The 25466-nt window shown below is 37.6% G+C and overlaps 2 protein-coding genes across 5 annotated transcripts in view; one reads left to right on the forward strand and one right to left on the reverse strand.

The window, feature by feature from the left end:
* The window catches only part of LOC139753652 (CD82 antigen-like), a 41191-nt gene extending 29885 nt beyond the window's left edge, over positions 1–11306 (forward strand). The window contains exons 3-7 of the mRNA XM_071670273.1: positions 605–706; positions 7609–7683; positions 8706–8774; positions 9028–9156; positions 10465–11306. Of these exons, the coding sequence (XP_071526374.1) occupies positions 605–706; positions 7609–7683; positions 8706–8774; positions 9028–9156; positions 10465–10668 (579 nt within the window). The 3' untranslated portion in view covers positions 10669–11306. The remainder of the gene's footprint in view (positions 1–604; positions 707–7608; positions 7684–8705; positions 8775–9027; positions 9157–10464) is intronic.
* A 4808-nt stretch (positions 11307–16114) lies between these two features.
* Positions 16115–25110, reverse strand: LOC139753657 (adenine phosphoribosyltransferase-like). 4 transcript variants are annotated; one of them, XM_071670287.1, is made up of 6 exons: positions 25000–25110; positions 24217–24432; positions 22445–22532; positions 20342–20579; positions 17908–17986; positions 16115–16661 (listed from the first exon to the last, which is right to left on the reverse strand). In XM_071670287.1, the coding sequence occupies exons 3-6, from the start codon at positions 22522–22524 to the stop codon at positions 16525–16527; spliced, it is 534 nt and encodes a 177-aa protein (XP_071526388.1). In that variant the 5' UTR covers positions 22525–22532; positions 24217–24432; positions 25000–25110; the 3' UTR covers positions 16115–16524. The 4 variants fall into 4 exon arrangements, with proteins under 4 accessions (XP_071526388.1, XP_071526390.1, XP_071526386.1 ...); XM_071670289.1 differs by lacking the exon at positions 24217–24432 and having other exon boundaries at positions 25000–25053; XM_071670285.1 differs by lacking the exon at positions 25000–25110 and having other exon boundaries at positions 24217–24550.
* Between the last annotated feature and the right edge of the window lie 356 nt (positions 25111–25466).

The following is a 25466-nucleotide window of genomic DNA, read 5'->3' on the forward strand; positions in this document are numbered from 1 at the left end:
ATGTGTAACAGTGTTGACTAGATATGGGATAACTTCAAATATTGACGAAATCTGCAGTGACAGCTTCAGCAACTATCAAAACCAACTTTATTAATCCCGTGTATGAAAGCTATGCAGAAATTTCTAATAAGTTATTACAGAAAAATAAGCAAACACGTTTGTTGAATAATATGACAGCTTTACAAAACTGCCTAACACAAATGAGCTCAGAGTGATCAGTGGTCATAACTGCCATGATATACACCAAAATTTATATAAACCGTAGGTCAAAGGAGCTGCACTTCACTTCTTTGTGGAACGGAGACTTTCTGACAAACTCTTACAATTTCTAAAACGTGCACTTGAAAAATGTCGTAAAAGTATACCATATGATATGACATACCTGAGCCCTTATATTGCCATTCAGTGGCTTACAGTATAATTGTCACGTTCTTACTAGAAGATGCGCTGACCAATCCGGCAGACGTTTTTCTTGCTGTACGGCAAGTTGTATACATGCGTCAGGCAAATCTACAGTTCTTTAAGCATTCATCTTCGTTTTTTTTTTCCACCTTACGATTGGGATATTACCATGTAGCCACTAACGTTCCGCCTTTTATTGCAGATCTTCACGTACAGTATGCTAGGCGTCGGCTTCCTCTTCTTCGTGACGGGTCTAGTGGGCTGGGTGGCAGGCGCCTCTGAGGCGCTCTGCGTCCTGCGTATGGTCAGTTTCAACTCTTCTCTTACTTTTTTTTCTCATTTATATTTCTCATTTATATACTATTCTAAATCTGATTAATTTCTTGTTTTATTGTCATTTAGTATCGACGCCATTTTTATTGTGTGCCCTACTTTTTGTCTTTGTTTCTTGCTCTTTTGATGTTATTTGTAAATGTTTGCTTACTAATGTAAATGGTTGTTGACGCTGTGCTGCTCACAAGATTGAAAATTTCAGAGCTACTGCTTCAAAATGCAGCACTTTGAAGAATGCAAATTCACCATAAGGACAGGAAGAACACGATAGATTAATATATAATAACTGCTTCAGAATAACACCCACACATAAACGAAAGACTTAAACACGATGCTTTACAAACATACCAGCTCCCAGGAAAGGGTACATCGCCCACACCAGCTGCCGGGATCAGATGCACTCTTCAACTTAGCTGTCGGGAGTGAAGCACCCCCCATGCCAGCTGCTGGCAAATGATGCACCACCAAAAGAGGAAAACATTTTTTCAAGAGAGTTATAGTCGTTCACAACTTGGCTCCCCGAAGTGAGAGATGCGTGAGACAGCGTGACCAATGCAAAAAGTGTGTTCATAATATTATCAAACATGAGAGTTACATTGCGGGTAAACTACTTTCCGATGATAACTACTGACTGCTAACCTGCGTTAATAAACTTGTTAGTTTTTATCGCATCATTTTGATCACAAATAAGGGCAACGAGTTGTAATGAGTAAAGAGAGCGTACATGTTACACTGAATACAATGCAGATGATGCAGATTAAGAATTAAGAAAGACAATGGATAATGATGACATGATCAGAATAACTCACTGATGTAAGGATGAACCTGAACCCAACCACCAAGTGGTATCATACTGTATAAGTACATGCCTTTGTATGCCTTTGTCTTCCCTCAACGATCGGATCACACGCTGGCAGTGGCGGAACCGGATATTCAGTGATGCCATGAAGCACCATAACATTCAGCTGCAAAAGGAATAAAGTTACACATGTTCAAAAGTATATTACAGAAATATATGAAATTTCAAAGTGAAAAACATTGTATACAAAAAACATAAAGGAAACTGGAATCATGTATTTAGAGCAGGTGAAGATAACTCAAGAGAAATCATAACAAACGAATAACAAAAAACTATTAATCAATAGTGAAAATTCCAGAAAACCTATAACAAAATAATCATATTACATTATGTTAAACAAGCAGCAAGAACATAGGAAAGAACTGCATTTAAGAAAGAAAAAATGTGTGAAACACGACACAAAGAATCAGAAATAATGCCGAAGATTCAAGAATAACAAAGATGACCTCACAAGAATGTTCACTGTTTAAGAACATTATAAATGATACATAAGAAGACAATACAAAAGCAGGAAAATGGCTAACCAGAAAACGACATAAACCATATACAACATAAACTTATGAGAATTCAAAAGATATTCCTGAAGTACATCCAAGACTCATAGCAAAACCTTTGATGCAAAATGAATTTCATAGTCATCAAGAATTTAAAGATCAGCAGGTGCTGGGATTAATATCACTGAAGGAATAAGATGTGGTTCATCGCAGTTATCAAAGACTTGAGATATTACATCAAACACAAAATCAGCCAAACATCGAAAATTGATCAAGGAAGGAATTTTGACGTCATTATCAGATACTCGAGAGGGAAGGATTCTAAGAAAATGTTAAACTTTTCTTATTAGTCTGTTTGTACATGTGTGTGTGTGTGTGTGTGTGTGATGAAGATGGCATGTTACCTCCGGGTCATAACCCCAGAGCCAGCGCGGCTCTCGTGTTTCTGCAAGTACTCCAGCTTGGCCGTGCCTGGCAGAGGTACCACCGGGATCTACCACCTAGCGTGAGGCAGGAGCGTGACGCACACTGACACACAGGGAGCCTATGCTTACATGAGCCACCACTGTGACGGTGTGGGCCTCGCCCCTCAGCCGTACACGTCGCATATCATGGGTTCAATCCGCGAAACGCTGCGTGTCGGTACTTCCGTCACGCGGACAATGAAACCAAAAGTGGACTAGGTGGAAGAATGTAAAATAAAAGATATATGTTCTTTTGAGTTGCTTGGTTTTACCTTTATGGTAGAGACAGTGAAGTGTATCAAGAGACCATGTTTGATATATGAGGTAGACGCAAGGCACGACTGAGGTCAGAGTTGGTGCCAGGCAGTGCCGAGGGCAGCCAGTGTGACGGCGAGGTCACCAGTGGAACGCCCGGGGTCACGACCTTTCTCTGGCGCTGACCCAGGTGATCTGCTTCTGTGCCACCAGCCTGTGTCCTAGATTTATTTCTGCAGCGTCAGCAACCCTGAAGAAAGTCTTTTCTCATAATATTGATGTATGTGTGAGTATGTGTATGCATGGATATTGATGTATGTGTGAGTATGTGTATGCATGGATATTGATGTATGTGTATGTGTATGCATGGATATTGATGTATGTGTGAGTATGTGTATGCATGGATATTGATGTATGTGTATGTGTATGCATGGATATTGATGTATGTGTATGTGTATGCAAGGATATTGATGTATGTGTATGTGTATGCATGGATATTCTTGATAATGTAGATCAGAAGATGCGCTCTTAACTACTTGTGTGTGAATATGTAGGGTCTTGTTTATGACTGTGTATACCTTTGTTTGTGCATGTCCTTGTATACAAGTAGTGTCCGTGGAGGAGGGTCGTCCGCAACATAGGCAGTACAGAAGTCTTTGAGGTCAGCATACTGTCAGGGTGAAGTGCTGGGGCTAGTGCTGTGTGCGGGAGGTCGAGGCCGCTGTAAACTGTGTCGGTACATTAAGAAATGTTGCCCTACTTGCCACACGAGGCAAGGTTTGCGGCGTATGTGGTGAGAGGAGCGAAACAGACCCCAGAGGAGGATGGTCAGGCTCTAGGTGGTGGCCCGGTGCAGTGCTCCTGTACATCCTCGTCAGGATACCAGGACACGCTCGGTGCTGCTGGGAGGTCAGAGTCCCACCGTGGTGGATATTGTTTGACGGACGAGTCGTCCCACACCTCCTGGGTCATGGGAGGCTGCCACTGACAGGAACCTGACTCAGTACGTGCTAAATTTTCCAGTTAGGAGGACAGACGGCGTATTGGTCAGGGAGGGTTAAGTGCAGAAACAGACGTCACTTGTGGGAAGGGGTACAGTATACTGCAGGTGGATTACAATGTGTGACTGGTTCGTTGAATACGAATATCTGGTGTCTTAGTTAAATCCCCTGGTACACTGTGTGTGTGTGTGTGTGTGTGTCTTAGTTAAATCCCCTGGTACACTGTGTGTGTGTGTGTGTGTGTCTTAGTTAAATCCCCTGGTACACTGTATGTGTGTGTGTGTGTGTGTGTGTGTGTGTGTGTGTGTGTGCGCGCGCGCGCGCGGAGTGATGGTGACAGTACTAGAAAGCAGCTAATCAAAGATAAGAAATGTCCTTCCTGTGTGGTGATGAATGGGCGGTGAGTACCTGCTGACCCAGCTGCCCCCGCGTGAGAGTGGTGGTGACTAACGAGTCAAAGCAGAATAAAATCACACTCGTCACCTCCAGCCACCACATGCCGAGGTTTCCTCTGTTCCGAGCTGGACCACTCACATGGGCACATCTATTGTGTGTGTGTGTGTGTGTGTGTGTGTACTCTTACACGATTTTTATGGTTAACGCATAAACTACTTATTTGCCCCAGTATGATGCAACATGAGTTGTAATGATGCGTTGCAAGTGACATTATCTCTCGAACTTGCTTATTATTGAGGATCCTCCCATCACTGGACCATTACTCTCCCCCTCGTCGATCCATTCCTCCAGAGCTCCGTGCAACACCCAGAAACAAATGTTCTCTGATGTAAACAAACGTTTTAACCGGTGACGATGACCTGGCCTGGGGCGCTACTGTCATGATGGTGTTAGTGGAAGCTGAGCCGCGGTAGTGTTTAGGCGTCTCCTCCATGGAACTGATGAGAGCGCCAAATTATTTTTTCAGGCGACGGTCTGGAGCATCCAATGTGTCGTGTATAACGAGCTTGTTTCCCAGCGTGTTGTCAGCCACGTGCAGCACTTTCTTCGTCTTTTAGACTTTACTGACGTTAGTGTCTTTGCTAAGCTTTGTTTTGGTGATGAGGTCACCAGACACAGGTGAACTCCAGCCTTGTCATAAGGAAGCACCGAGTGTCGTTGGGCCGAAATTCACTGAAGCCTTATGGGTGATCTTTTGTTCACTAGAAGCTCAACTTCTAGTCCAGGTTCACATCCGATGCTATGAAGGATATGACAGGCAACTCATCACTCGTTACCATGGACACTTGCTCCAACAGCTTCAGTATTACGTGGAATCAGAGTGAGTTTCCGTCACCAGCTTAATGCCTCCATTTTAGCCTGATGTATCTGTACATCAGTCTTGTGATCTGTCGATCATCTTCGCACTGGTAGCAATAGTAAGTATGCAGTCATCATTGGTCATCAGCTGCTAATGGTAGCAGTTGGGGAGGCTCATTGGTAAAGGTGTCCCTTGAACCCCTTGGTAAAGAAGTTTGAGTGAGTAGCGTCGGAGGGTTGGGCCATATACCACCACACTGAGTGATGCAACGTGTCGGTCGTCACCAAAATATGAGCAGATCTCCTGCGTCTCCCATGGTGTGAAGTGTCTCCAAGAGTTCTTCACGCCATGATTGGCTGAAAACACTAGCAGTGTCCGTGGCAAACACTCCATTGTCAAGAGCATCAGTCCCCCCCCCCCTCTCTCTCTCTCTCTCTCTCTCTCTCTCTCTCTCTCTCTCTCTCTCTCTCTCTCTCTCTCTCTCTCTCTCGCTGTCCGTTAATACAACCTCATTTAAGTCTTACTTTGTCTAAAGTTTTTACTTTAAATTTGTCTCCTACTAGCATGCAAGTTGCCCTTTGTGCAGCGTCATGCAGTGAGCCAGCGAGAACGGGTATTGTGAACTTTCCAGTGATAGTTGCTAGTGGAGGTAGCACCACCTGCACTTGGACCACCTACCAGTGTCGTGACCACCTGAAACATGGACCACCTATCAGTGCCGTGATCACCTGAACCACCTGCCAGTGTCAGGAATGATGTACCTAAGCCATGAATGGTATACATATCCAAGAACCTCCCCTGGTGTAGAGTAAGGGTCGGGCTCCACACCCACGACCATCCCCTGGTGGAGAGCAAAGGTCGTATCTCCACACCCACCACCCTTCCCTGGCAGTGGACCACAGCCGTTGACCTGGACAGGATAGAATCATGGCCATAAGAATAGGGACGATATACTGTACATGAATTTGATGATGTTTCCTAAAGCTTTAATTCGAGTCTGATGATACAGCTCTGATTCAACTTTCTCCTTGCCAATAAAATTAATCATATCTGCTTGAACTGTATCTTGACTCGATCTTATTACCGTAAATGTACCTAGAAATTACAAAATCTATTCAGAATTAAAGAGTATGGCTTTTCAAGGAAGCAAACAGCTCGATACTTCTGAGTGATTTATACGTCACCTACTCTGTTGTAATGATGAGGACTGAACGTGTTAATATAATACTAGTACAGCCCAGCGAACACCGCCCGCCCTTCCCACGCCGGGAACGTAACAGCCTGCGCAATGGACAATTTTTTTTTTTTCCAGAGTATCGAGTGTGGATGAGATTTATAATGCCAACCTCCAGAGTAGCCCAGTGGTGGTAGGTGTGACTTTCTAATCCATAATAATGATAATAATAATAATAATAATAATAATAATAATAATAATAATAGTCATACTGGTAGAATTTAATGAAATTCTGATATAAATGTGAGTTCAGAAAGAGAGTTTTCCACGAAAGAAAGTAATAATAGGCACAAACTTCCTATGCACTGAAAATTCTGATCATCTTAATCTTAGAGCTGTGATGTAGCCCTCCCTTGACTGTTGTGCCGCCTGTGGTGGAGAGTGAAAGTGTGAGGTGGTCATAGACGACACACGCTGGTGAGAACCTCGCGTGAAAGTAATCGACTCCTGGTATGGGGGTTAGTGCAGTAGTGATGGTTTAGGTTAGGTTAGGTTAGGTTAGGTCTCATCTCCAGTGTCTTAAAATATTTGCTTCATTTAGTCCCTCTTCTCTCTCCTTCTCATTCACGATAGATCTCGTGAGATCTTTGAAATTTACATGAACGTGGAAGACTTGCTGCGCTAGATGCCTGGAATAACATGAGACACTTGCTAAAATGGACGCCATAAACAAGGTAGAAATCTTGCTTCGCCAGACATTAGAAACATGGAGAAAACCTGCTAGACAATAGAAACAACGATGAACACTTGCTACATGAGACATCATAAACACAGAACAAGTGCTACAAAAGACACCCTGAACAACATGGACCACTTACTACAATAGACATGAGTGAACATGGAACACTTGCTACACAAGACACGAGAAACAACGTAGAGCACTTACTATGTTAGACACCAGAAACAACGTTGAACACTTGTTACATGGAAGCTACGATCAGCCTGGAACACTTGCTACACTGGATGTTATGAGCAACGTGGGACACTTGCTACACTAGACACCATAAACATAGAACATCTGCTACATTTGATATCAGAAATGTGGAACATTTGCTGCAGTAAACATCAGAAACATGGAACACCTGCTACACTAGACAGCAGGTACAATGTGAAACAATTGCTGCCAAAGATACCATAAATAAAAGGGAACATTCATTGGCTACCTTAAAAACTTTCCATGAGTCTCATATTAATCACAATCAAAACGATTTACAGATCCTTGTCACAAATTGAGTTACCCTCACTTCTTTTTAAGAAAAAAAATTATTTAAGTAATTTTGTATGTGGTGATAATGTACGTTTGTGTTGCAGTACCTGATGCTGCTGGTGCTGTCCGTCGCAGCTGAGATCGGTGGTGTCATATCCCTCAACCTCCTTAAGCTGAGGGTAGGTACTGATTATGGGGAGGTTAAGGGTATGGGGGAAGGGATATGTGTCAAAGAGGCATCCAACAAACTTTAAATAGCTCTGAAAAAAACAGAAAATTATTTTAAAACTTATTTATATTAAATTACTGTCGTAATGAAAAATGTTAAAACAATGTGCATATCTTAAAAATATTATTTCCTGTACAGGTATTACCAAAACTATTTTCACCCATATTCCAGTTACAAAAATGCTCATATATATGTTCAGTAATAATTCTTCACTTGAAAAGTTTCAATTCATATTCTTAATCTGTCCAAATAAGTACAGCCATAATATAATTACCATGACTGGTACAACATATGAATAAAGAAAGGTGTTCACATAAGGACAAGCAAAAATAATAAGCCCATGACTACACAAAATTACTTAACACTGTCTTAATAATATCTTAAGCATCATCAGAAGATGAGCAAATAGTCGAGGAAATATTTTTATTAAGAATTACAGTTGAAAGATATTAGCCTTGACTATGAAAAAGTCACTTCATAATACAGTACTTAAACACTTTACAAAAATACAGTATTAGTCTGGTCTCTATCTTATGCATTTTATAATCCCATGGCAAAGTAACACTAGCTACATGGTAGCATACTGTGGCTATTCTATACTTTGCATCAAATTTTTAACTATTACAGCTATATATAGGCCATTTCAATGTTAACTGAACCAGGCTGGACTGTACCTGACTTTCACTACATGACAAAAAAAAAAAGACAGGTATGGGAAAATAAAGACTGTCATGTGGATGAGAAGACATAGAGGATGAATGCATGATGACATGCAGCCTTGAGTGTTCAAAGATGCTCAGTTCTGGCTTTTGAGCTAGGTAGAACAATAGAGGTATCTTAATAACAGAAGTCATATAGAGGATAAGCTGTAGCAGTGGTAGCATTGGCAGGTGGAAAAATTTTGGGTGAATAAAGCTGCTACATTGTATTGTTATGTCTGAGGCATTAGTATAATGTAAAGTTGCTTTGCAGTTGGATGACATTCTACTGAATGGATGGGCAGAGGTCAACCAGGGAACTCGCAACATTATCCAGAACAATGTGAGTTTTGCTTTTAATATTCTTATGTTTTCAGGTTCATGAATGAAAATTTGAAATAGATTTTTTCCTTCATATCTCATCAAAACACAGTCATGGAGTATTGTACTCAAGTTAAATCATTTTCCAGATTTCCGTTTCACTTAATTTAACAAGATCTACTATTTTTTTGTGATTTCTCTGAGAGTTGTCCATTCTATCATAACATTAAATGGGACACAAGCCGAAACCAAAATAAAAACCCTTATTATTTCAGTTTAACTGCTGTGGGTTTTATGGGCCTAAGGAATTTGCTTACACCAACTACCCGATGAGCAACTCTTGCTATGACACCATCCAAGAGATAAAGGCTGAAACTTTCACCAATGCCCAGCAGCTTAAACAGGTGATTGATGGCCATCACTTTTGTCGTTAAATGTGCCCATCACCAGTTTGATCCTATAATTCTACTCCCACTTACAACATAAACCAATATCCCTTTCATTAATGTGTAACATCTGATTCACAGTGCTCTTCACCCACCTGCAATTTGATCCTCTATCCTCTTTACTTACTTAAAGCTTAATCCTTTCTACCCACCCACTGCTTTTTCTTATATCCTCCTTGTCCACTTCTCAACTTATGATAATGTGTCATTCTCCTTCACATACATCTTGTTGTTGTATCTTGATGTACTTATAACTTCTGATAGTATATTCTCCTTACTTCCAACTTGTCTTACCCACCTGCATCATGTTATCCTTAACCCTCCTGTAATCTAACTGTATGTCTTCTCACCTACTCAAAGCTTCATCCTAAAACATGCCATTATGTGTCCTCTTCATTTACTTTTAACTTACTGTCTTATGTTTTTTCTCACCTACCTGAAACTTAATAGTTCCTTGCCCTCCTCACCTATTTGAATCTTGAACATAACTACAGGGTCCTCCTCGCTTCCTTCCAACTTCTGATTCTATTTCAGCCTCATATCCACAAAATATGTTGATCTTAAATCCTCCTCATGCACCAACAGCATGTGATATTATGATCTCATTCACCCTCATCTGCTACTGTGTCCTCACCTGCCTGCAGCTTCTTATCCTACATCATCTGTACCCATCTATTAAATGTCACTTCTTAAGTCAGACGACTCAATGCCCTCAATAACCTCCCATAACTTTTAATCATGTTTTTATCCACCTTCAATATGTAACTTTGTCTTTCTTCTATTTGGCATCATCTACAATGCAGTTCTAACATAAAGAATATCTATTTTGCATTTCCTGTCTCTCTTGAAATTTCCTAAATTTCGCTTTGGCTACCTCACCTGCTTAGGAAGATCAATTTTACCACATTATAATACTAACTACATTACAGAATTTTTGTTGTGAGAGCAGATGTTTCACTTTTCAGAAAAGAAAAAATTAAAAACTGAGCTGGATACCCCTTCAAATACTCTGGTCATTTCTGGTGGGTTTCTTATACTAATAAGTATAAATTATTGGCATATTGGATAATATTATATGAAGACGTACTTTTACATATTGAAATTCTGCATGCATTAGCATCCTTTGAATGTAAAAAAACATTCTAAATAAAGACAAAATGATTACTATGTGTTAAACAAATTTCCTTCTCCCACTGTAAGTTGAAAAGAGGTATTTTCATGATGAAAGATACATTTTTCTAACTTCATTATCTCTTTTGTTAACAGAGTGGATGTGGAGCACCGCTTAAATTTTGGCTTGATGACAACAAAGCCATTTGGTGCTCCATCTTGGCTGTTGTGGGTGGACTCCAACTCATGTGCATAGTCCTCTGTATTCACATTATTCACAAACTTAAGGATAAGGCTGGTTACAGGCGAGCATCTGACAAGCGGCGTCTTCATGATGAAAAAGGAGCATACTCACTGTGAGCCGTGGACCACCATGAGCTTATATGGTGACCTGAAGGATTTAAACTTTCCACATTTTCCTCAACACTGCTAATTGGCTGAACTTTCCGTATCCATTTCCTGTCATGATTTTTGTTTTTCATGCTGGTGGTAAAGGCATTATGGCTTATTGTTACATTTCAAAGTTTTATAGTTAATACTGTATACACAACTTCCTCCTCATTTCTCTAGAATTGTTTACATCTATATGAAATGTATCATGGATACTGTGCCATATATAAGTGTGGTAAAGTATGACACCAGAGGTTCCTTAACCTCAATCTTCCTCAGTGATAATCATTCAGATCACCATATTGGATTATGGTAGGTCTTAAAGATTGATCCTTGAAAAAGATAGTGGAAAAGTGTGGTTATCTAATGAAGTTAAAATGTGTAGGGTGCTATTGACAAAAATCTTACATTTGTTATTTTTAATGTCAATAGTGTCCTTCTTCTAAATGCATCATTACTCTGTATATATATATATATACTTACATTATCACTGATACATGTAAAGTAGTCATGGAAGCACTTATGGAGTTTCTGTTTTAATCTTAAGTCCAGTACAAGCTTGTAAAAAGATGCTTTTGAATAAAGTACTTCAGTGATTTCAATAGTTAGCAGGGTATCAAATCTGGATGTCCTTACTGTTGGCAGCCTGAGTTGGAGTTGACCATCCCACTTCTGCATAACTTATTCCTATAAAAGGTGCATGATTGGATGCACATGATCCTCCCCTTGTAAATGGGAATGGAATTTTTGGTAATACATATAAACAGATAATGTAAATGTTGCTTTGAAAGTCAAGACAAACATAATTATCTAGTTTAGTACGTCATTATTCGAAATGGCAAATCTGTAAGCAGAATCTATTCCAAGCACTTCTTGCTACTGTTCACCTTAGGATGTTTAGTGTGAGAAACTTTATAGTGACAACCTGTATTCCAACAAGAAATGTAAAAGTGATAGACGATACATAAACATCATTAATAGATAAGAAATGCAATGGTATACCAAGGGTTCTGGAAAGTGTATGAGACTATGATGTGAGAGTGCAGTTTAGTGTCTTCAAAGAAGCAATAAAAATATAATCAGAAAAGATGCCATGGGGAGGACATTTTTCATTTGACTGCATTACATCTCTCATGTCATTGCTTCTTTGGGCAACTAAAGCCACTTGACTAACTACCTTTGATCTAATGTCAGTAATGAATTGCAACTTGCTGTACAGCATTGCATGGTAATATACAAATGATTCTTAATATTGTTTAAAGATTACCCAGAGGCAAAATTTTCTGAAGTACTAGTTTTGCATGTCATTTAACCAGTTGCATGAGGTAGATAACACATTCACAATTTCAGATAGTTTCTTATACACAGGTTTGCTCAAAGCTGGTCATTATCTAGTCAAGTCTCTTGACTAGCTTACTATTCTTACTAAGGTAACAACTCACAACATGAAACAACTTTGTCAAGTTCTCAAACATTAATCAGGACACTTTTCAGTATGATTATGCACACAGTATCTTTAAAATTCAATTAAGGTCTTATTGAGAACTAGTTGTAAATTCTTAATATTGATAATCTTTGTTTGGTGAATATGAGGTAAAGTGGCTTTTTAAAATGCATTTATTTTAGGCCTGTTATTCTGAAGTTTTCCTATTCTTCATTGAATTCTATTTTTGCTATTCAATCAAATATTGCTGCTGTTTATGGATTCTGTGGTGGAGATATTGATACACTAGCTTTGAATTGTTTAAGGCCCTGGATTACCCTGAGCAAGGCATCCATTCATAAATGAAATTACTTGTGTCTCGCTTCTTAGATGGATATGAGGCGAGGTAAAGTGGCTTTTTGAAATGCATTTATGGTGGACCAGTTACTTTAATGAACTTTTTCCTACTCAATGTGAAAGTCTATTATTGATGTTTACTCAATTATTGCCAGTGTTTGTGGATTCATAGCTATTAATAAAAAAGCATTGAACTGTTCAAGGCCCTGGATTACCCAGAAGAAGGCATCCATGCATAAATAAGAGATGGATTTGTATGTAGCATTTATGGATCTGGAGAAGGCATATGATAGAGTTGATAGAGATGCTCTGTGGAAGGTATTAAGAATATATGGTGTGGGAGGAAAGTTGTTAGAAGCAGTGAAAAGTTTTTATCGAGGATGTAAGGCATGTGTACGTGTAGGAAGAGAGGAAAGTGATTGGTTCTCAGTGAATGTAGGTTTGCGGCAGGGGTGTGTGATGTCTCCATGGTTGTTTAATTTGTTTATGGATGGGGTTGTTAGGGAGGTGAATGCAAGAGTTTTGGAAAGAGGGGCAAGTATGAAGTCTGCTGTGGATGAGAGAGCTGGGAAGTGAGTCAGTTGTTGTTCGCTGATGATACAGCGCTGGTGGCTGATTCATGTGAGAAACTGCAGAAGCTGGTGACTGAGTTTGGTAAAGTGTGTGAAAGAAGAAAGTTAAGAGTAAATGTGAATAAGAGCAAGGTTATTAGGTACAGTAGGGTTGAGGGTCAAGTCAATTGGGAGGTGAGTTTGAATGGAGAAAAACTGGAGGAAGTGAAGTGTTTTAGATATCTGGGAGTGGATCTGGCAGCGGATGGAACCATGGAAGTGGAAGTGGATCATAGGGTGGGGGAGGGGGCGAAAATTCTGGGAGCCTTGAAGAATGTGTGGAAGTCGAGAACATTATCTCGGAAAGCAAAAATGGGTATGTTTGAAGGAATAGTGGTTCCAACAATGTTGTATGGTTGCGAGGCGTGGGCTATGGATAGAGTTGTGCGCAGGAGGATGGATGTGCTGGAAATGAGATGTTTAAGGACAATGTGTGGTGTGAGGTGGTTTGATCAAGTAAGTAACGTAAGGGTAAGAGAGATGTGTGGAAATAAAAAGAGCATGGTTGAGAGAGCAGAAGAGGGTGTTTTGAAATGGTTTAGGCACATGGAGAGAATGAGTGAGGAAAGATTGACCAAGAGGATATATGTGTCGGAGGTGGAGGGAACGAGGAGAAGAGGGAGACCAAATTGGAGGTGGAAAGATGGAGTGAAAAAGATTTTGTGTGATCAGGGCCTGAACATGCAGGAGGGTGAAAGGAGGGCAAGGAATAGAGTGAATTGGAGCGATGTGGTATACCAGGGTTGACGTGCTGTCAGTGGATTGAATCAAGGCATGTGAAGCGTCTGGGGTAAACCATGGAAAGCTGTGTAGGTATGTACATTTGTGTGTGTGGACGTATGTATATACATGTGTATGGGGGTGGGTTGGGCCATTTCTTTCGTCTGTTTCCTTGCGCTACCTCGCAAACGCGGGAGACAGCGACAAAGCAAAAAAAAAAAAAAAAAAAAAAACTTGTCTCACTTGACTCAAGTGTAAAGTGGTTTTTGGTTTGACTGAAAAGATAATACACAAGCCCCAGGTTGCTGTAGTTTCATAATCTAAAGCATATATACTTGTTGACTGTATACTACTGAAAAGCCACAGAATCATATCAGACCTATACCTACGTGATATACTAGTGTATTGCAAACTTTACATTCTTTCATTTCTATATGATTTTTGTACAGCTTTTTCTATTACAGGTTACTGTATTTAGTAATGTTACATCCAGTACATTTAATACATTGTTAGGCCTTCAATATCACTATGAAACAAAATAATGTTGGAACCTAAATTTCAACATTAAATTTCAAAGCATTTAGCTTTTCATATATTCTGTTGTTGAGTATTAATAGACTGTGTACAGACTAGACGTATTATTGTACATATTTGTGAAATATTTTATATATCAGAGACTGTATTTTGCTATATTTTTATCATTTAATTTTTCACATCTGTAGTGTGCTCATTCATTCTTTTTAATAAAATATATGTTTCACTTAATATTTCTCGTCAACCTTATTATTCTGATGTTACTTGCAGTAATCATCCCACATGAATGTTGAATGGGATGGTAATGTGTCAACAAAACAATAACATTTACTGGACAGACACTCATCCAACACATAAAAGGAACATACATTAAAAGGATTCAATAAGCATGCATTTCTTTTTCTGCTTTCTGTATGCATAATGTGTCAAAGGCATCCAACATATCCTCATTTCCCCTTACCTTATTGACATAAGTATTATTTAAGTGCTCTGTCCATTTTTTTTTTTTTTTTCTACTTTTCTTCACCTGTTTATATTCAATATCCTTCTACAATGAAAGCCTACAAGCTGGTATGTGTATCATCTTCGATGTTATATCACAGAAGCATCAACATTTCATCCATATGATGAGAGGGATGCATTGGATAGAGAGAATAAGAGCACTGTGGTATACATGGGGTTATGTGCTGTAAATGGACTTAACTATGGTATATGAAATGGTCTGGGTAAACCATGCAGCAATCAGTGCACATGCACAAATAAGGCCATTGTTTGTAGGTAATTAGCTGTATACATAAACATTAAATATCTTTCTATTCTGGCTTCCTGATTACAAACAGCTTTTTAAATGTTTATGTCCACAGCAAAATAATGCCTACTGAATATACCTGTATCTTTTTTAACAAATTTTCCTAATTTGTTTACCTGTGCAGTACTAATCAAATTCAGTTCATCATATCGTAAATTCTGTGATACCAGAAAATTACAGGTAAATAAAATGGCTTTAAGCTTTATATTCTTGAAGCTTCATCTTTTATTCTTATCAAATTGATATCTCAAAAGGAATGTTAGGTGTAAAACAAATAAACTCTTTTCAAAACAACTTATGCCACAATACCATCATTGCCATCCCTAAACATACATACAAAGGAAAACTAACAAATCCATTTCAGCATAAAAGAAAGACTAATTACAAAGTCTCCTACATTAAAAGTACAGATGTTTTATACATTACCACAGTAATTGGAATCAGGTTTGTACATCTAACTGTGAGATCAAATGTATCTCCGAGAAGACCGATACAAATCATAAACCAGGATTTACAATGAGGATAATCAAACACTAAACTAGTCATCTAAAATTCTAAATTGTTCCCCACAAAAAAAAAAGTAGCAGCAAGTTTGATATAATGTTCAGAATGTGCAAAAACATTTAACTTTCAGAAAAGACAAATAAATCTTTAATGTAAACATTCATAAAAATGCATGTTAGAGGTGTGCTGCAATATCATGTTTTTCCAGAAAAATATTTGTCAGGGTATATACACATGTATATACATACACGTCCACACACGCAAATATACATACCTATACATCACATGCCCTGGTTCAATCCACTGACAGCACGTCGTCCCCGGTATACCACATCGTTCCAATTCACTCTATTCCTTGCATGCCTTTCACAATGTGTGGTGTAAGATGGTTTCATCAAGTGAGTAACAACCACTGTAAAACTACATTAAGTACACAGAATAACTTTTTAAAGCAATGTATTTTCTTTTCTTTTTTTTTTTTTTGTGTGTGTGTGTGTGTGTGTTTCTGCCTAGTTTTGTACCAAAATAATCTTGTACATTTGTTTATCACTTTAGGGTCATAAACTCCTTTTTGGACTAAATACATATACAGTGCAATCTAACTAGCTACAGTAGTATGTACAAATGCAATAATTTCAGGGAACAGTGAAAGAAAACATGTCATAAGTATGGCTGAACAGATCTTTTTCCTCTGGTATGACATCATGGTCCTGATTGACATACTTTTCAGTTCAAGACTGAGCACATATGGATTGTTGATACTGGGACTCATTTTCTACAAGCTAGCTCACAAAATTAAACCAAAATATTTCTTTTAAATCAATAAACATACCACACATTTAAAAAAAATACTTACGTAATCCTAGAATTTAGAATCTGACAACAGACTCACAAGGGTCTTCCAGTTTATTTCTACCTTTTAAGCCTTCAAGTTCAATGCAGACAAGACACAGTGCGACAGACCCAGTCATTGCTTTTACCAAATCACAGGCAGCCTTCATGGTACCTGAAAAATATCATCAATCTCCTTTGGTACCACCTTAAAGCTCACCACAAACAGTAAAGTAATTCTATAGGTCAACAATAACCATGGAATGCACTGATAGTAACTAAGTTGAAATTGCAGAGAATATCACTATATGCTGCTGATACACTGGGGAAAGGATTATCATATAAGCAACACAAAAACTTCACAAAATTCACACTAGTGGGACACAAGAAATGACTCATTCTGTAAAATGAGATCCAAATAGCCCTTAGGAATAAACAGATGCAAATTACAAAAGGGAAAGAGATCACAATAGAAAGTCTGAATAAGTAAGGCCATTTAACCTTGGTTGCTCATAGGCATATCACTCAGAGAAAAAGATTCATCAGTTATCATGATGGTAAATTTTCACAGGTACATTCAAAACAGATTTCTTATTGGTTTACCATAGATTCTTAAACTATGCTTCCTTCAAAAACAATTATTTTGCATTCCAACACTTATTCTTTAATTACACTCTACCCTTCAAAGACGGGTTTCCTTCTGTGTATGATTCTATTATTTCCCCTATATACTTCTTTTCCATTTAACATTTCTTCAGCATATTTTTCCCAACTGGGCTGACTGGAAAAACACCTTTCATTCTTTTGCATATATCCTTTTTTTTTTAATTTCTCCACTTATCTGATAGCCAAATGCAATGCTGTCTTGATTCTAATGTGCTGCACTAATTCAAATAAGATCATATGACACATGAAAAGCAATTCTACATTTTTTTACCTTTCATACTTAGCTTTATAAGTCCTAAAGTAAAAAAAATAATGGATTTTAAATGTAAAACTTATTTCTGAACTTAAAAGGATATTATGAAGATGCTTGGTCATACTTGACCCGTGAAATTCTCTTTCACATGCTAACTATAGTGATGTTACTGTATCATCTGCTTAAGTATACTATGATGATAGTGCTATACTCTTTGCATAAAAGATGCCAACTTCATCTTCTTAAGTATCAAATCATGTACATAACATAAATGTATTTGTCTGAAAAATTTTGTGAACTGCCTTTGTGTTGATAGCAATGAACTGTGTGTCTAAACTGGCATAATCAAGAGTCTTCTGTACTAGTCAGAAAATAATTAGCAAATGTATGAAGCTAAATATACTCTAACATAGAAATTAATATTTCCACCTGATCCTTATGTTGGTATATGTTGTGTCTGTGTTCTGAATATTAACAAGTAGATGCAAAACCACTAACCAACCTCCTGTGGCCAATAGATCATCCACAATGACCACCTTCTGGCCTGGTGTTATACTGTTTGCCTGTGCTTCAAATACATCCTGTAGGAAAAATATAAAAGCCTCATTTATGTCATATCCCTTGAACATACTAACAAATATTTCAATGACATATATCAAATCATTCATAGTTACCCTAAGAATAAATAGTACTCAGGGTGACTGAAAACATGTAACAATTAATATAATCCCACATTCACTCCCTCCAACATAAATTCCAAAACTCTATCCTTCTACCTCATCTTTGTTCCAGTCTACATTCAAAGTTCAAATTTTTACCACGCATCCCTCACAGTATCTGCTTTCCATCCAAACCAATATCACATCAGTATATCATCCTTGTTCAAAAATTCACACTCATTCCCCATGAAGCTGAACAGGCAAATTCCTGAAAAGCAAACCATCACTGGGATGTCCAATACATGAAACATGACTCCCAACATCTTCCCATCATTTAACTGGAGATGTATTTTTGCATAAAATAGTCTAGTCCTAAGCCATTATTAAAAAAAAAACACTAAAAATGGAATTTTCTTATGTGAAACCAATTCAATTATTTTTTTTGACACATTAACATTAGTATTGTACATAAGAAATAAAAAGATGATAAATTTTCAGAGCCTACCTTAAAGTGTGACTATTGTTACTTCAGGTGAATATGAAGATGTGATAAAGTTAATGGAAAGCAGAGAGAGAGAGAGGGGTTGTATGCACTTTATCCACCTCATCAAACTGAGATTAAAGCACAGTACAGTACTGTGTTTCAACAATAATCAACTTATCTATCTATCTATCTATCTATCTATATAGCTATCTATATCTCTAATGCCTATTCCTTTCAGGTACTCCCTCAAGGGGCTGGCCACAGCAAAAGTTTCCATAACAGTTGAACTCTAGTGTCCCTTCTTAGCCTTTATGCCTTGCCCTTAACAAGCCACAAGCTACTCTAGTGTAATGTTTTGAAAGACCCCTACCTAATATTTGTATCAACTACTACCTGAAGTAATGACTACCTAAAGTATATCATAACTCATTTTACAGCATAACATATTCAAAGCATAAATACAGTTTACAATGTTAAGAATGTTCCGGAAGAAAGTAAACAAGTACAAAGCATGTAAGCCAACAGTTAAATAAATTGGTTCCCTAATTTATAAATTAAAGTTTAGAAAAATTCTGGTACATGAACTGCCATTATATAGGGGATATCTGTAACATGCATAAACAATGATATACAAATTAAGAATGTACATCAAAGTAAAAGGATAATTTTCTGCCTGATAATTAACTAGTGTTTTATAGTGTCGATTAGTTTTCAAAAGTAAAATGTTTTCAGGAGAAAAACAAAGAATTGCTGATTGTGACTGAAGATCAGGGTGAATACCTTGGGACTGTGCAGTGTTCAAATAATGGATCTTTCCAGATTTTCAAAACCATCATGAAGTTAACTACTTTCATGAAGACTGAGAAGACTCATCAGTTGTATTAGATTGTTTAATGGCCAACTATGAAAGACTTGGTCATATCCCTGATACTATTACGAGCCAAAATATGCTTTCCCATTTTCGTAACATACAAGGTGTTCTACCCAGAAGTACCTTTCTCAATTCCTTAATTACAAAATCACACACCTATTAAGTTGAAACCTATGTGGTAAAGCGATGGTAGTCCAATGTAATGCTTAATCCGTAACTGGTAGCCACAACCTCACAAATCAAATCTAATTTACTACTCAACATGTTCACCTCCTCTTTCAATACACTTCTAGAAGTGTGTAACAAAAATATCCATAAGCTCTGCACAAATACCTAAGAAATGCCCTAACCAACATTATTGATATTCTTCCAAGGATTGCAGGTGTACGGCATTAACTTGATAAACCTCCATGAATAAAGTCAAAGGAAAAGGGTACCTCCAAGTGCAACACCCAACATAAATTCTTGCTATAGATAACTAATTAAAATGCAAATGTAACATCCTAAAAAAGTTACATAAACAGTGAGAGATATCAAAAAAGAGTAAAAAGTGAGGTTGATATGATGTGGAGACACTTGAACAGTGACACATGGAGTGTGTGCCACCATAAAAATAGGTTGAATAAAGAGGAGTACAGTGTTAAACAAATGAAGATTTCAGGAGGCTGGCTAATGAGAAAAGTGAGCAAGGAGCTGAATCTTACATAAAACTGTGATGAATAAGAGGCACAGCGAAGAAAGTACATATTCAGTAATCTACATAACAAACTGGTTTATATGAATGCAGCAAAAGGAAAACAAATGAGGATTTGGGGAATATGATGACTATAAACCTAAAGAATATAAAGTTATTTTGAAAGGAGGTATATAGATGCTCTAGGGAAATCCTTGTGATAAGCAAAGGTGCATTATAATTACTAACTGTTCCATATTCCAATGAGTATGACACTTGCTTCAACTCTCCCGGTAATTTACCCTTCTTTCGAACAGGTACAAAGGGCACACCAAGAGCTAAGGCCAAGGGGGTGCCAAGCAGAAAGCCTCTAGATTCTAGTCCCATTATTATATCCACATCAGGACACATAATCCTGATCCGTTCTTCACAAACAGTCATCAAATCCCTGAATACAGAAGGGTCAGCAAGAACAGAAAAGATGTCTCTGAAAAGATCCAAAGTATTAGATTTATATCAAAGTGTGGAGTACTGAATACAACCTCATTAAGTATTGCATTTACATGACCCTCAAAGCAATAAAGAATAATTCTAGAGCTTAGATCTACACTAGGTACAAAAAAAAAAATCAGTCAATTGGTCAAAGCAGAATATCTATAATAATAAAAGTTGCACTTTGATTATCATTTCTTTTATATATATCTGGAACTCACTTTCATAAAACCTACACCAATGTTTACAGCTCAACTCAATTGTTAGTGTAGGTATGTATATTTGCGTGTGTGGACGTATGTATATACATGTGTATGGGGGTGGGTTGGGCCATTTCTTTCGTCTGTTTCCTTGCGCTACCTCGCAAATGCGGGAGACAGCGACAAAGCAAAAAAAAAAAAAAAAAAAAAAAAAAATTCACATTTCACAAAACATGCTTACCAACACCTGAAGATTGCAGATAAAGCAACATAGGAACAGAATAAGGCAGTCCTTACTATAGTGCGTAATATTTTTTTCAAGAGTGGCTTCTGAAATTATTATGGCAGTTTTTCAGAAGCTATAATCAAAGATTATGTTAATCAAAGATTACATGTTAAACAAAAGTATCAATAATTTTTCATAGATTAAATATGTACTTTTAACTAAAATATTAGATGGCAGCATCACTGAGAAGGTCCTCTGACAAATGCATAGGATGGCAAGTGCATGTGCTACTTTGAAATAACTAAATAATTTCTCAACTAGCCATGAATATAATAATGCAAATTAAAGTTGCCAATAAAATGCAATGACTGACATACTCTTAATTATCATCCCACTGCAAATAAAAAAATGCTCTGAGAGTCTGGGTATCTGCTGCAATGCAAATCTTAATAAGTACTGCAGATGGGAGGTTTCATGTTCCACTGGTAACCCAGTTAAAGTTGCAATGCACTTCTGCAAACTACCTACACACAGATTCACTTTTTTGATGAAAATATTTCTAAAATCACTCGTCATGAATAAATCAATGACAATGGTATTAAATACACAAAGCACCTTATGAATATCAAAGCAGCAACAAAAAATAAATACTACTTTTATCTATCACGATTCTTCATTTGGCGTGTTTGCAGATAAGGATATGAATAAGTCTTGACTGACTGGAATATGTAACATGGCTACTGAAAACCAAGTCAAATAACATACTATATCAGATGTTTTGATTCGCTAAATACTATGAAACTTTCCAAAGCAGTACTAAGCCACAAAAGTCTAAGTAATACTGGTCACTAGAGGGAGCTTTGACTTTTCACATATAGATTCTAGCACAATTTTCAGATCATGCATGATTCCTAGCATAACTCTAGTAGGGTTAATACTTCAAGAAATTTCTAAAGAAAATCATTCTTTTGTTATATTAATTAAGTAATCATCCACACAGGAAATAAATTTTACAGTAACCTCCTCCTGATGATGTTCACTTAAACCTTTGTTAGACTGGATCACATCAACAAAGAGTATTTCTTACATTCTTTTTCCAACCAACAGCTAATGTTAATGCTCATAAACAGACTCATGGACAATACTACTGATTGACTGTTTCACATATAATGCTAGCATTTACTAAATAGACTCTTGGGCAATCCAAGCATTTTCTTTCAGGATAATTTTTCCATTAATCTTTGTCACTTGGTAATAATCATTTTCTTACATTCAGATATAAAGTTTATGAGGCTATGAGGCAAGCTCACTTTTACATTTAGTAGGATGAGGTTTCATTCTTATAACTTCTTGAGTAACCAAAAAATCAAATGAAATTCATCATCATCTGTAATTGAGGAGTCACAAACTCTGCAGATAAAGAGGGTAACTTACTTAAATATAATCCCAGGTTTGGGAAAGTCAGGATATGTACCAATCTTCTCCATGATACGTTCCACTCGTTGGTCTGACATGGTGTTTCCTGAGGGAGGAAACACACACATGCTACGATATAAACATGCAACAAACAAATGCTGTAATGCTCATATACAAATGGGCATATATGAAAGTTTACAAGCACCAGCCAGAGATAAATATATTAGACTAGCAAAACTCTAAATATCAATTTCTATTCATATCCACTTGCATTAACAGACTACAATAACCAAACAGTGAAATACATTAAGATCTTGACAACCAAACAAAAACAGACAAGGCTCTAAAGAAGATGGACGTATGGGAGAAAACTACAATCTCTGTATATTTCACTAGTCTAATGGTTATCTTTGAACATTTCACCATTTTGATAAACAAAATGCAAATCCAACAAATTAAAAAACCTTTCATTTGTGTTGTGATGGCTTACAAATTTGCAGTGGAAAAAAAGTTAATTTGCTAACAAATGATACAGAACTCATAGAAATACATTTGCTAGTTCTAGATTTAATGTTGTATGGTTGCGAGGCGTGGGCTATGGATAGAGTTGTGCGTAGGAGGATGGATGTGCTGGAAATGAGATGTTTGAGGACAATGTGTGGTGTGAGGTGGTTTGATCGAGTAAGTAACGTAAGGGTAAGAGAGATGTGTGGAAATAAAAAGAGCGTGGTTGAGAGAGCAGAAGAGGGTGTTTTGAAGTGGTTTGGGCACATGGAGAGAATGAGTGAGGAAAGATTGACCAAGAGGATATATGTGTCGGAGGTGGAGGGAACGAGGAGAAGAGGGAGACCAAATTGGAGGTGGAAAGATGGAGTGAAAAGGATTTTGTGTGATCGGGGCCTGAACATGCAGGAGGGTGAAAGGAGGGCAAGGAATAGAGTGAATTGGAGCGATGTGGTATACAGGGGTTGACGTGCTGTCAGTGGATTGAATCAAGGCATGTGAAGCGTCTGGGGTAAACCATGGAAAGCTGTGTAGGTATGTATATTTGCGTGTGTGGACGTGTGTATGTACATGTGTATGGGGGGGGGTTGGGCCATTTCTTTCGTCTGTTTCCTTGCGCTACCTCGCAAACGCGGGAGACAGCGACAAAGTATAAAAAAAAAAAAAAAAAAAAAAAAAAAAAAAAAGATTTAAAATATGAAACAGAATATTGTTAAACTCTATGGGAAGATTGAGACAATGTCATGCCCCAACACACAGGCAAAGGTATCAAGATTTATTCTCTGAACACACAGAGTGCAGATATATCAAAATATCTGTATGTTCACAAGTTTATGAAATTCTACATTTACACTCTCTCTCTCTCTCTCTCTCTCTCTCTCTCTCTCTCTCTCTCTTCTTTTGAAGAGAATGGTACATCAGCTATACAAAAAAATTAACCTGTTTCATGACACCAAATTAAAGTTTCCTACAGATATTTCGTAACTCTTGTGGAGTAAACTGTAAAAATACCTTACCTTATTGTTTTCACGAAAGTCTACACGCAGTACAGAAGAGAATAATCTTATATCAAAACTTGATAGCAATGCAGCTGACGTCAAAGTGATCACGGTGCACGATAATGGCCTGATTAGCTTTAAAAACCGACCCTATCTAGGGTCCCCTCCTCCACCCAGCTAGCCTGATCTTACCAAACCTACATTATATATGACCCTATATTCAAAATCTACATGCACTCCAAGATTGTCAGACAGTGAGAATTGACAGCCAGAATAACTCTCTCTTACCCTGAGCCAAACTCCAGCAGAAGAGCAACGTGACCTTCAAGCAATCTCTTGATTCTATTCTTATTTACATATAATATTGATAGATTCCGCATAAGCCTAAGATCTCGTCAACTATTGACTACATCAATTTCATCATCAATATACGTCCTCTGGGTCGCCGGTAGCACTTGGACACATGTTGCAATGAAATTTTTTGCAATCACTGATACATAGTAACTGTGAGTAAACAATGAATTATGTTAACTTCACGTGCAACAGGTGACGTCACATCATGGAGGTGCCGTGCATTAAGGTATGACTGTACTTGGAACTTTCTGTACGGAAAACAAGGATATTAAAGAAAGAGAATAGAAAAGATAAGGGGAAGAACATATATGCTGATGTGAAATGTAAAGAGGTTAAGCGGAATGATAATGAAGTGTAATACAAGTAAAACATGTCATCATTCAGGCTGCGAAAAAAAAAATATTTATGGGCTTTAGTAAACTATCAATGAAAATTTTACATCCAAAAACATTTCAAATTATGACATCTCTCTTAAAACCTGTTAAATTCTAGGTTTGGGTATATGTAGTCACGGTTAAATTTAGATGACTATGTAATTTCTGCAGTCAAATACATTTAGCATGTTTAATATGTTTCAACTTTTGAGGCCGATAAAAATACGAAGACTGTGGCAATGATTACTCTTTTGACTAGAATTTGTATGTTATGGAAGCGAGTTTACACCTGTGTGGCCCTGTCTCTTAACCTTCTATATGTGTTTCATGTCTTTTAACCTACATTTGGACATACACACGTGCGCGTAGTGGTGCAGTGATAAGCATTGCTGACCATGACTCAACAGTAGCCACCCATATGGTTTCAAATCCTGAGGGTAGCAGTCGACCTGCACCAACCCAGGCAGACACCCACCCCCCCCCTCCCCGTTACATATGTATAATCATTGGTACAGTCTTAACATACGGCTAACACGATAGTAAAACTTTCTCCCACTAACACACAAATAGTAATCAAACACACATACACACATCCAAGCCTAAGCCAGGGAAAACATCAGTTTGAATTCAATATCAACAAAAAAAGCGATCTTTCTATATCTATAGGGTCGATATAATATGAAGATGGGATACACCATCCAGAAAAACGTGAACGTGACATAAATTCAGCAATTTTTTATACCTCTTAGGATTTTTAGTTTGTTGAATATTGAGTCAAATTTTAGCTCAGCAAATGAATTATGCAAAAAA

This window comes from Panulirus ornatus, chromosome 15 (genome assembly GCF_036320965.1).
Source record: "Panulirus ornatus isolate Po-2019 chromosome 15, ASM3632096v1, whole genome shotgun sequence".
NCBI classification, from domain to species: domain Eukaryota; kingdom Metazoa; phylum Arthropoda; class Malacostraca; order Decapoda; family Palinuridae; genus Panulirus; species Panulirus ornatus.